The sequence below is a fragment of the Elephas maximus genome, chromosome 24, assembly GCF_024166365.1.
Source record: "Elephas maximus indicus isolate mEleMax1 chromosome 24, mEleMax1 primary haplotype, whole genome shotgun sequence".
Taxonomy (NCBI): domain Eukaryota; kingdom Metazoa; phylum Chordata; class Mammalia; order Proboscidea; family Elephantidae; genus Elephas; species Elephas maximus.
This window is the reverse complement of record NC_064842.1, coordinates 31,240,021-31,252,149: the sequence shown is the minus strand read 5'-3', so window position 1 is coordinate 31,252,149 and position 12,129 is coordinate 31,240,021. Positions and strand designations below refer to the sequence as shown.

At 40.4% G+C, this 12,129-nt stretch overlaps 1 protein-coding gene across 2 annotated transcripts in view; it reads right to left on the bottom strand.

Annotated features, from left to right (window-relative positions):
- PCNX2 (pecanex 2) overlaps positions 1 to 12,129 on the bottom strand; it is a 360,390-nt gene that overhangs the window by 284,800 nt on the left and 63,461 nt on the right. For both annotated transcript variants that reach the window (XM_049868166.1, XM_049868167.1), the window contains exon 9: positions 10,507 to 10,642. In XM_049868166.1, coding sequence (XP_049724123.1) covers positions 10,507 to 10,642 — 136 coding nt within the window. The remainder of the gene's footprint in view (positions 1 to 10,506; positions 10,643 to 12,129) is intronic.

The following is a 12,129-nucleotide window of genomic DNA, read 5'->3' as shown; positions in this document are numbered from 1 at the left end:
CTATTTCCATTGATTCATTTAACAAATGTTTGATGAGTGACTCCTCAGCTTGGTACAAGGTTGCTAATAGCAATACAACAAAAAATATGGACGACTCAGTCCCCGGCATCATAAAGCCTTGAGAAAATAGCCCTGAGATAACGTAAAATTCACAGACTCTAACCAGATGCTCGATTTACAGTAGAGCCAAGGACTGCGTACACTAAAGGAGCTAAATGTTACGTCTGACCAGCTGAGGTGACACAGACCAGGATGAGCAAATCCACGGGGATCTGCAAGAGCACAAACACCAAACACCGAGGGCAGAAAGGGGGAAAGAAAACTTACCAGGGGAAAAATTAAAGTCTACCCCTCTGACATCGTATGCCCGTATTTAATACGCAAGGGGTTAATACAAACTATTATGACGGCATTCCCAGAGACTAGGCTTGCAAGGAATTTATCAGTCACTGAGGAATAAAAACTACAGATTACCCTCTTTAAATATATTTATTTCATATTAACTTCTGTTAAGGCGTTTTTCAAAAATGTGCTACTTTTCTTCCTTGAGCTCTGAAATAGTCTCTAAAAAAAAAAAAATTCGTGCATCTAAACGCTTCCTCGCTGAGTCAGCTTCACATCACATCAGTGTTCACACAGCAGCAATTGGCAAAGGCACAGGACTCTGAGGTGCCTACAGGTATTATTCTCTACAGTGAGTGCTCATAGGCATTTTTTTTTAATATATTTTTATTAAATATTGAGTGGACACAAATGCATTTTTTTTAATGTGTGTAAAGTGTCAAGAAAAACAATTCAATGAAACCCATTTAAGACAAAGAACATTACCACTAGCTTTGAAGTTCCCTACAGGCCGTTGCCCTTTTCCTCTTCCCTTCAGAGATAACCACTGTCCTAAAATTTTTATCATTTCCTTCCTTTTCTTCTTTATTTTATATGCTTTTACCCTGGTGGTACAGTGGTTAAGAGTCACATCTGCTAACCGGAAGGTCAGCAGTTCAAATCCACCAGGTGCTCCTTAGAAACTCTATGGGGCAGTTCTACTCTGTCCTATAGGGTCACTACGAGTCAGGGTCAACTCGATGGCAACAGGTTTGGTTTGTTTTTTTTTAATCCACAAATCCTAAATTGTTTAGTTTTATATATTTTTGAACTTTATAGATATGAAATCACAATGTACATCCTTTTGCAACCTTTTTTTCCCCCTACTCAATGTTCTATTCCTGAGACCAATCCATGTCTTGTTTTGTAGAGGTAACTTCATCATTTTTTGCTGCTATATATATTCCATTATATAGATATACTATGATTTACTTATCTATTTTACTATTGCTTATTGTTGAACATTTATATTTTTTCAATTATTTTGCTATTATGCTGCCATGAACATTCTTGGACATGTCTCCTGGTGCATATGTACAAGAATTTCTCTAAAAATACACCTTTATCATTGCCATCAAGTCGATTCTGACTCCTAGTGACCCTCTAGGACTGTTCCACATGGTTTGCAAGGAGCACCTGGTGGATTTGAACTACCAACCTTTTGGTTAGCAGCCGTAAGTCTTAACCACTACGCCACCAGGGTTTCTGAACATACACCTAGGACTGGGATTTCTAGGAATGCAAATGTTCAACTTTACTGGGAAAAAATTGTTTGAGTTTTCTAGAAAATGTACAAATTTACCAGAACTGAAATTGCTGGGTATGGAAATGTTCAATTTGCCAGATAACAACAAATTGTTTTCTAAAGTGATTCTATCAGCTTGCACTTGCACCAACAGCATGTAAATGCTGCATTGCTCCACATTCTCACCAACATGTGATAGTGTCAGGCCACTTCTTAATTTTGGGTAATTTGGTAAAAGTATAAAACATTATTTCATTTTGATTCTAATTTGCATTTCCTTGACTATTTATGAGGCTGAGCATCTTTTTTCATTTTTTTTTTCTTCATGAAATCATTTGCCTACTTATTTGGTTGCTTGTCTTTCATTAGTTTGTGTGTGTGCGTGTGTGTGTATACATGTGTATTTAGACATATGTATATGTATGTATACATGTATATGTGCGTGTGTATACACATATGCATACACACATTTTTTCCCAATTTGCGGCTTGTCTCTTCACTTCTTCTGTGGTGTTACTGACAAACAGAAATTCTTAATTTAAATGAAATATAATTTATCCATCTTTTTCTATAATATGCAAAGGTTTTGTACTTTTATGCCTTGTTTAAAAATTCCTTTGTACGCCAAGGTTGTAAAGGCATTTGATTACATTATCTTTCTTACGGTTGTATAGTTTTGCCTTTCGCATCTAAGTTGTTAACCTACAAGGAATTTTTTTTTCACATGATGTGAGATTGAGTCCATCTTCTTCCCCATAAAGAAAACTTAACCCAGTTCCACTTATTCAGCCGTCATTCTTTCCTCACTAGCTTACCAGCCCAGCTTTGACTATAACTGTGGATAATCTGAGCCTTTACATTTTCGTTATTTTTGCTACCCTATTCCTTCTTTCACCTCCTTCTGGAACTCTAATGAGGAGCATGTTAGCCCCCCTCATTCTGCCCCCATGCCTCCTAACCTTCCTTTCATACTTTCAGCTCTTTGTCTCTCTGTACCACATCTAAATAATCTCTTCAGACTGAACTTCCAATTCACCAAATATCTATTTTCATGCACCAAATTTCCTGCCAAATCCTTTGAGACTTTATTTTCATTATTACTTTTTTAGTTTCTAGAAGTCCTACTTGATGTTTTTTCCGATCTGCTCAGTCATTATGTGGTCTTTTGCATCTTATTTATATTTTCAATCCTTTGTTTTATCTCTTTACACATCTGAAGTATATTTAACCAAACATGATTTTAGGTAGACTCGAATTTGCTTAGGCTGACAAACATAAGAAAGAGGAGATCAAAAAGAAGAAAGGCAAAGGAAAGAGACGGGATGAGAATGGCGTAGAACTACAGCTGGGGTACGGTGATGTGTTGTAAAAGTATCACATGTTTCTCTTTGGTTTATAAAGCAGAAGGGTACCCATGGACAGACTACATAACTTGTTTTTCTAATTCAGTGAAAGTCACTGGTGTCAAGATTCCTGGCATCAGGAGAGCAGCAGACCTGCTTTATTGGAAGACTACTGCGAAAGTCTGTGAAAAAGGAGATTTTTACCATCTCTCTGCTCTCAGATGCTAACGCATTGGTTCAGCTTATGGAACACGGAGTTTTACAGAACACAAAATATTAATGCGAAAGTCATTTCAAGGGCAAATTGATCCACTGAAGGCAAAATACAGGACTTATGGCCGGATCATTACAGGAAAGTTGAGATTGTAAGTGCTGCCTGTGTCTGGAATTCTATTCAAACATAAAAAGAGTTTAGTGGAAACTGGCCTGCTGTCATCTCAGCAGAAACATCTTCTTTTAATGATGATGAATTTGTGGTTCATAGTAAACCATCTCCCCCAAAAGGGACCCCTTTCCTTTATGTTCCATGGACAGAGTGCAAGTAAGAAATATGAGCACCAGGCAGCCAATGGTCTGCTGTACTTGTGATGGGGGAATTCGTATGTGATGCATAAACAGGTCAAAGGTAAGCCACAGTGAAGATGACAACATTCTTCTGAATAGTAAAAATACACTTGGGAGATAGAATCCTCCTTAAATTAAGGTTTAAGATTAGGCTCTTAGCTGTCAGGGGAGGTCAGTACTCAAAAAAAAAAAAAAATCACATGAAGACTATATCTACATCTTTTGTAAAACCTACTAAAGATCTTGGCATGCTGTGCTGTTTCTTGCTGCTTAAATAAAAATTCATGTTTGAAAAAAATCTTCCCAGAAATGTGTGCGAAGAAAAAAATGATTCAATTTCCTTGATGGGAATATAAGGTTCAGAGAATTTCATTTTTTGCTTTAGACACCAAGGAAACTCTGAGCTAAATATTTTGGTGAATTACAGCAATGATTCTTAGCCTGCCTTCTGGTACAAAATTCAGATTTTTCTCATCATCTTAATAACATTCATTTATTCATTCATTCAGCAAACTTTATCATACAGATTTTAAAATGCTAAGAATTCAAAATCTAATGGGACAGAATTCCTACCTTAAAGGGGTTTAGAAATTTCTGGGGACTAGACAAGCAAACTAGCAATGATAATACAGTGATACACACACATATGCAAGTACAAACACATCTATGTTGAGAGAAAGGGACAGAGAAGTGAGCCACAGAAGTGTGTGGAATTAATGTCCCTGGAGAGAATACAGAGTAAAGGGTTCTGGGGAGCATCAACAATTAAGGCACTGGTAGGGGTGAGGACCCACAATGGAGAGTGAGAAGGAATTTCCTATCTCTGACTTTAGTATTTAATTGTGAGTAGCCTAAATGCTGAAAAAGTGGATGCATGAACAAACTGACAAAAAGGCTGTTCTGTCCGTGATTCATTCATTAAGCCTTGCCAAAGAACAGCCATGTTACATTGGCCACTAAGTCAGGCCTTCAGACCTGCAAGTTTTATCTACCGTTATGAGAAGGACATCAGGAAACGTGGGCGAGGAGGGCTTAAGAACACAGGATGATTGCATTTTCTCACACTCCCATATTGATCTGTATTTACAACATAGCATGCGAGGTTCATTCAATGAACCTGAATTATCTAGAATAACAAATTGTGAGCCGTATATTCTGTTTAAGAAGGCAGAGAAGTGTATTTCAGAAATATTTATTTCAAAGTATTTTTGGTGAAATAAAAAAAAAAACAAAAAACTAAGAATGTGAAGGACAATTTCCCCTGAAGCTACTTGGAAAATTCTACTGTCTAAAATAACGTCACCTTCAAGCGTTCCAGATGACTAAAAGAATTCTGATGACACTAATAATTGCTACTAATTATTAAATGCACAAATATGTCATATATTATCTGTATTCCTCAAAACTACTCTTCCAAGTAGATATTATTTTCCCCATTAAAAATATGAGAAACAGAGGCCCTGTATCTCACTCAAGGGAGCCCAGGCGAAGCCACACATTGGGCAGCGCTCATTGGTCAAGTGAAGGCCACCTTCAAAGCAATTAGCTTTCAAAAGACAACACATACGAGCTCAATTTAAAAGGACAAATTAAAAACACAAAACTAAAAAGGAAAACATCAGATGATGGACACTGGAAAAAATAATTAGGATGGGGAATAATGGATCACAAACAATATGTTCTTTAAAATAATTTTAAAGTCAGATTTATGACTTTGAGAATGAGCTGTACCTAACAAAAGCTAAAATAGATATGAGTGCCTATCACGTGGAGGAGAGTAAAAGACCAGCTCTACAGAATCTCCTCAAAGATGGAAGAGGCACAAAGCTGGAGCAGGTACACCGTGCATGGTATGGCATAAGGAGACAGTACCATACCTCCTTTTTGAGGGGTCTTGAAAATTGTTAAAAGTTCTCGGCATGGCCAGTGTGGTTTTTACCTGAAAAGTCAGCAGGAAGAGAGAAGGGGTAAAAGAGTGAAGAAAATGCAGTATAAAAAATAGTGCTTTGGAGCACCATGCGCTACTCCTAAAAGCTACCAAGCCCAGTGCTGGAGAGGTGGAGGTGGGCAGTGACTCTGCTAGGTGTCGGAAGTGGACTCATGAGAAATCACAGCAGTGGCTGCTGAGGAGGCAAGCAACTGGAGGAGATCCCAACAGCGACCAAAGGACAAAGAGAAAGGAACACTGGGTCAGGGCTCACCAATACACCAAGTACCAGGACCTGACCTCTAAGACATGCTGTAAAAGTCATGTGGCAGCATCTGTGAAAGTGCCTAGCACAGTGCCTTGCTCACAACTAGTGTTCAGTCTAAGTTACTGGAGAGCTAGTTGAACCTAGACATGTTCAACTCTTCGAAGGATAAAAAGTAAAAAGATACACATAGGGTATTACTATAATAGAGGCTTTTGTTAGCAGCCAGAATGTATAACAAATCATGTAGGCTATAAACGTATTTTTAAAAAAATAAACTTCTGAACATGATAAATGATACTCATTTTTCTTTTTTTAAGCCTAGCTATACTTTCAAATAAATGAATACATATAATGACCAATACATATGTTAATGGATTACAACTGAGGATACATCTTTTCATCTATATAATTGCTATTTCATTTGGTTCATGTGCTAGTAAATGTCAATATTTTTATGGACAGGGACTATTTAATAAAATATGTATAGCGCCATATGCAAATCAGAGTTCCAGGAATATGTTTTTTCCTTTTAAAAATGGAAAAAAAAAGCAATTCATGAACACATCATTGTGACGAAAAATGTTAATGACAGGGAAATATGTAGGGTAAAAAGTGCTAGCTCCTCTTCTCATTAATTCTTTAATGATAGTAAATTGTGACGTAAACCCTCCCTTTACATTAACCTAGAATGACAATCTGCCAAGTGCAGAACCATGCCAATCTTTCCAGTTGTCCCCAGTTCAGATTAGTTTGGGACCAATGAATTGCTTGGCTATCCCTATTAATAATAATAATAATAATAATAATAATAATAATAATAATAATAATAATAATAATAATACTGCCACTACCATGCACTTACACAGAGATTTAGAGTTCGCAAAGTACTTTCACATGTAAGTTTTTAATGTGAGACAAGCTGGATGAATTTGCACCCTGAACCAGGTAAAGGCAAATGGAAGCAAAGAATGGTGTCTCCCACGGATCCAGTGCTGCTTTTGAACTGACTAGGCCTGCCTCTCAACCAGCAGTGTGAGCAAGTAGACATTTTAAGGTGGTTACTTAAGTACTTGCCCAAGTAACATAATGGGACTACGGAAGATTTTAAAAGCCATGGTAATGAGTCTACAGAATATGCCCAGTGAGGCTGAAAGCACATGATGGATAAACTGAGTACAGAGAACTACCGGTTTATAACATGGATACGAAGACCCTGAAAGCCCACTGAGCTCAGGGGACAGATGTCATCAATTCTCCATTGGCCCCCAAGCTTTGTCTTTCCCTTTGTGCTCTGCAGCTGTGATGACAAAAAAGAACCTCCTCCATTCATTTGCCTAATATAAAAAGAAGGTAACCAACCTCTGCCAGGGGCTCCCCTTACAGGGCCCTTTCCTTCCATGCACACACATTTTATTTGTGCCAAGGAAGAACTTCAGACAAGTCACTTCACTGGCCTTGGCCCACCTCGTGGGCATGTTCCCATTGGACATCCATGCTGCACTCGAGCAGCTATGAAGAAGAGAGGGAGCGAGGATGGGGAGAAGTAATTAAATAGTTTTGTCCTTGCCCAGGCTGTTTCTCTGCCTCAATGGCCTAACCTCCTTTGATCTGGCTACTTTAATCCATCCTTCACACTTCAGGAAGCCTCGTTCATCCTGGATTCTGGGCAGGGCATCTTCTATACCCCACAGCTTCAGTGCCTACTCTGATTGTAGCCTCAGTCACAGATAGCTGAATGTGTTGACCAGTCATTAAACTTCTTGAAGTCAGGGACTGAGTCTTATCACCACTGTATACCCAACCTCTAGCACAAGGCTGAAGGCACAGTAAGCCTTCAGTAAATATTTGATGAATAACGAGCAGGAAACCAACTTTTATGGCCAAAACCTAATTTAATTACCTGGTGATAACAATTAAATTTGGGAAAGTAAATAGTAGAGCTAAGAAATTTTTCAGATATAAGATGTTTATAATTATTACCCAGTATCTAAAAAAAAAAAAAAAAATTTTTTTTTTTAATCTAAATATTAGACTGGATAGCAACGTTCATTTCTTCACCTCTAAACCTATATAGGGAGTTACAGGACAGCACAAATGGTTAAACACTCGACTACTCGCCAGAAGGTTGGAGGTTCGAACACACCCAGAGGAGACTTGGAATACAGGCTTGGTAATCTGCTTCTGAAAGGTCTCAGGCCTAAAAACCCTATGGAGCAGTTCTACTCTGCACACATGGGGTCACCATGAGTTGGAATTGCCTGGGGGACAACTAAAAACAACAACAAAACTACATAGTATAAAACTTTAAAAAAAACTTTTTTAAATTTTACTTAAAATTAAGAAAGTTAAAAACATGGAAGCTGGTTAATGAATTTGTTTAAGTGATTAACAACAAAACACTACGCATGAACTTAGCCTTTTATACATTCATTAACCTAGGCTTGCCACTAGTTTTTTTTTGCCACAGTTAGCTACCGTGGAGTCGGCACCAGACACATGGTGACCCCATGCACAATGGAACGAGACACTGCCCAGTCCTGCACCATCCCCATGGTTGGTTGTGGATCAGATCGCTGTGATCCATAGGGTTTTCCTGGCTGATTTTCAGACACAGATCACCAGGCCGTTCTTCCTAGTCAGTCTTAGTCTGGAAGCTCCACTGAAACCTGTTCAGCATCATAGCAACACACAACCTTCCACTGACAGACGGGTGGTGGCTGTCCAAGTGGTGCACCGACCAGGAATCAGACAGGTTGCCACTCACAGAACTGTAAATGTAAAATAAGGAGTAGCACGATTTATCCTTGCAGTCTTTACTTGTTTTCTATTTTCTGCTCAAAGATATGTTTGAGATATTAAATCTCTGATTTTGAATCTCTGAAGTTCCTAGCTTCCCTGTGGCTCCCCTACTCATAGAATCAATGACATTCACGTCCCTCCAAGCTACCTCAATATGTTTATAGCCTTCCCCTTCTTGGGGGTTCAACACTGATGTGCTAGGGAGGAAGGATGGCAGAGACCTGGGGCTTCTCCAGGCCCATGTCAGGGAAAAAGACAAGTTTCTCAGAGAAAACTCTCATTTGGCAGGCCCGCACACGTGCTCCAGCCACTGCAGCTGGGGCTGGTGGGGTTGGTGGCCCGGCACAGCTCACAGAATGGGCAAGGGCACTGTGGTGTAGAGAACATAGCAGAGGCCTGGGCTCAAGGGAGGACAAGGAGGTCCAGAAAAGGCTGGTGAATCCAGAGATGCGGGTGGAGGAGAATAGTGTCAGAATGTAGGGTCCTCAGAGCTGGGGACAAAAGACAGGTCTCTGGCCATCAGGGGCAGAGCTTGGCACCACACCCAAACCATGCAGGACATCCACCCTCTGCAGGCACCAGCCAGCTGCCACATGACCAGGCTGAACCAAGGCATGTGGAGCAGTTCTGGCTACCAGAGGCACCCCTCCCACCTCCACATCCACCTATGAGTTTAGGAAGAAGCCCCTGCATTCAGAGCCTTGAGAAGGAGGAGGGAAGCGAGATACTGTAAAAGTGAAGACACAGTCCTAATAGGATCTAACTGTTGAATTAATTATTGTTCCCGTAGAAACTCCTTCAAGCCTAAAAGGGCTGAGTTACTCTTCCTCTGCACTTGTAAGGCCTCCTCACCCGCCGCATCAGCAGGAATCCAGCACCCTGTCATCAGTTAGGAGATCACTACATTTTTAGCACATCTGAGTAGTAGCGTATACATTTCAACCCATTATAATACTGGAGTAATTTGGGTTAAGGAATCATAAAAACAAATATGAAACTACATTATTTTTGCAAAGGTGAAGTTCTCTAGAGGGAATTCAAACATAGCCACAAGTTAAGGTAAACACACCAATAAAGAAATTCCACCTTAAAGTGGTGTTATCCCAGCTACCTTCCTCAGTCTCCACCAACTGAAACCCGCCTTTCTTTAAGCTCTAGTCCTTCTTCTAAGGAGCCTTTCCCATTCCCTTTCTCCAAAATGACCAGGACAGACTAATTGCACAGTCTGGTATTTGTCTGACCTCCCGAATCACCTTTTGCTTTAATCTTTTGCTCTGCCTGCCACAGAGTCAGGTCTCATTTAAGGCTTGAGAAGTAAGTGAACAGACATCAGTATCTCTCAGTAAAATAATGGAAGACTTCAGATTTTAGACCCCTTGATGATAATGTCATTTGCCCCAGAATAAAGTCTCTCTCCAAGCCAAATATTTATCTTCAAGAATCTTTGAATGCTTACTATATAGAATGCTTACTATATAAAACCAAAAAAAAAAACCAAACCCAGTGCCGTCGGGTCGATTCCGACTCATAGCGACCCTGTAGGACAGAGTAGAACTGCCCCATAGAGTTTCCAAGGAGCACCTGGCGGATTCAAACTGCTGACCCTTTGGTTAGCAGCTGTAGTGCTTAACCACTACGCCACCAGGGTTTCCTGCTTACTATATGAGGCCATAATAAAAAAAAATCCAGATATTTTCCTAGCCCATGAGGAGGGATCTGTGCAAGTGGGTTGTTGTGAAATTTGTACATGGCAACCACGGATCAATGTGAATGAATTTTCAACGTGTTTGTAAGCACAATTAAGACAGTGGCAATCCAGTTAGTATCAACTGAAGAGTACCTATTATCTAAACGGCCTCTTTTCCCGTTCATTCAGTAGATCACCATGCAGTGATATATCCACAACCGCAATGACTCAGGGCCAGACTGATGAGCTCTGTCAGGTAAAACACCCACAAACAGCAACTCTGGAACGTACCCGTGGGGTTTCTGACTGGGTCCTCCGAGCCACCATTAGTAACAGCTGTTGTTGGAGGGCACTGACTGCAGGGTCCCCAGAAGAGGGATCTTGGCTCTCAGAGGTTGTGGTGCTGGAGGAGCTGCTCTGTACCTCTCTGCAGAATGGCAAAACGAAAGCTTTGGTTAGCTGGAAATCCTGGAAACCATCGTTATACACAAGCACAACTGCCCCATGGAGGCAGTGGATGAGCCTTCACAGCTCTACATAAGCAGCTGAGAGCTAAAAATTACGCATATGAGGTTGCCTCCAGCCAGAAGGGCCATCATCTTGCACATGTTCAAATTACTCCGGCTTTCCAGGGTTGTAACGTGCCATGGGGTAGATAGGTAGATGTGTGGTGTTCTAGAGGGGACATCCATAATTTTCTACATAGTTAATGGGTGGGGAGGTGGTAGCACCAGGCTCTAGCCTTATTTTGGGTGACAACAATAAATAGTAGCTTGATAATTCCCAAGACTCAACTAGGAAAAAAAAAAAAAAGTGATTATCTAATACACCTGTTACCTTGTCCTCCAGCCCCCAATGCTCTCTCCTATCTCCTCCCTACAACACACATACCCCAAAGCAAGGAAGTACGTATTAGATAAAGAAATAACCCATGAAATTGAAAAAGAGGGTATGACTATAGGTGAGATCTATACCTAAATAGTTTTATTGTCTTTAATCATGTGTACATTGACAGGATTTAAATTACTCAAGTCTTTTTAAAAAATCTTAGTGCTGGCATTTTTCCTTTGCCTCAGAAATCAAGAACTAGGACAAATTTCTCCATCCGATTTTCTAGCAGGGTGCCTCTACCTTTTAGGAGACAATTGTCTGCCTAACCAACACTCATTGCTAACAGAATTCTTGCCAATATAGCTCCGATTTTATTCAATCATCCAAGACTGTGTGCCTCAGAAGACAAGCTGGGTGGCTCCCCAACCTCAGGGGTAAATCTTTGTCATTCTAAGGCAATCATGATAACTCCACTCCCCTGGTCAGCACTTGACTTTAGAATGGGATGGTAACACTACTCTAGGATGCACAGCAAAGGAAGGTGGCTGGGGGTAAGCAGGGCTCGTAGGAAGGTGGTTCTTGTTCTTAGAGGGTAATAAGAGACCTTCTTTCTCTTGACTTTTCAATGAAATCCGAGTAAGAGATACTTGGAGCTGCAGCAGGCACCTTGCCAGCCTGAGGGGACAGATCTGAGGACAAATACCAAGACCCCAGGGAACGCAGAGTTACATGTGGAAAGAAAATGGTTTCTCAATGACTTGATTGAGCCTCCAAATTAACTAACTCTGGACTGATCATGGGAACTCTGGTAGCATAGTGGCTAAGAGCTACCGCTGCTAACCAAAAGGTCAGCAGTTCAAATCCACCAGGTGCTCTTTGGAAACTCTAGGGGGCAGTTCTGTCCTATAGGGTTGCTATGGGGCAGAATTGACTCAACAGCAGTGGGTTTTTTTTTTATTAGACCGATCATATCTTTGAACTTTTTGTTTTCTGAGATAAGACGTCGCCTTCTTGTTTAACCCATTTTGAATTGGGTCTTATGTTACTTGCAGCCTAAATCATTCCTAATACAGACTCCTCAAA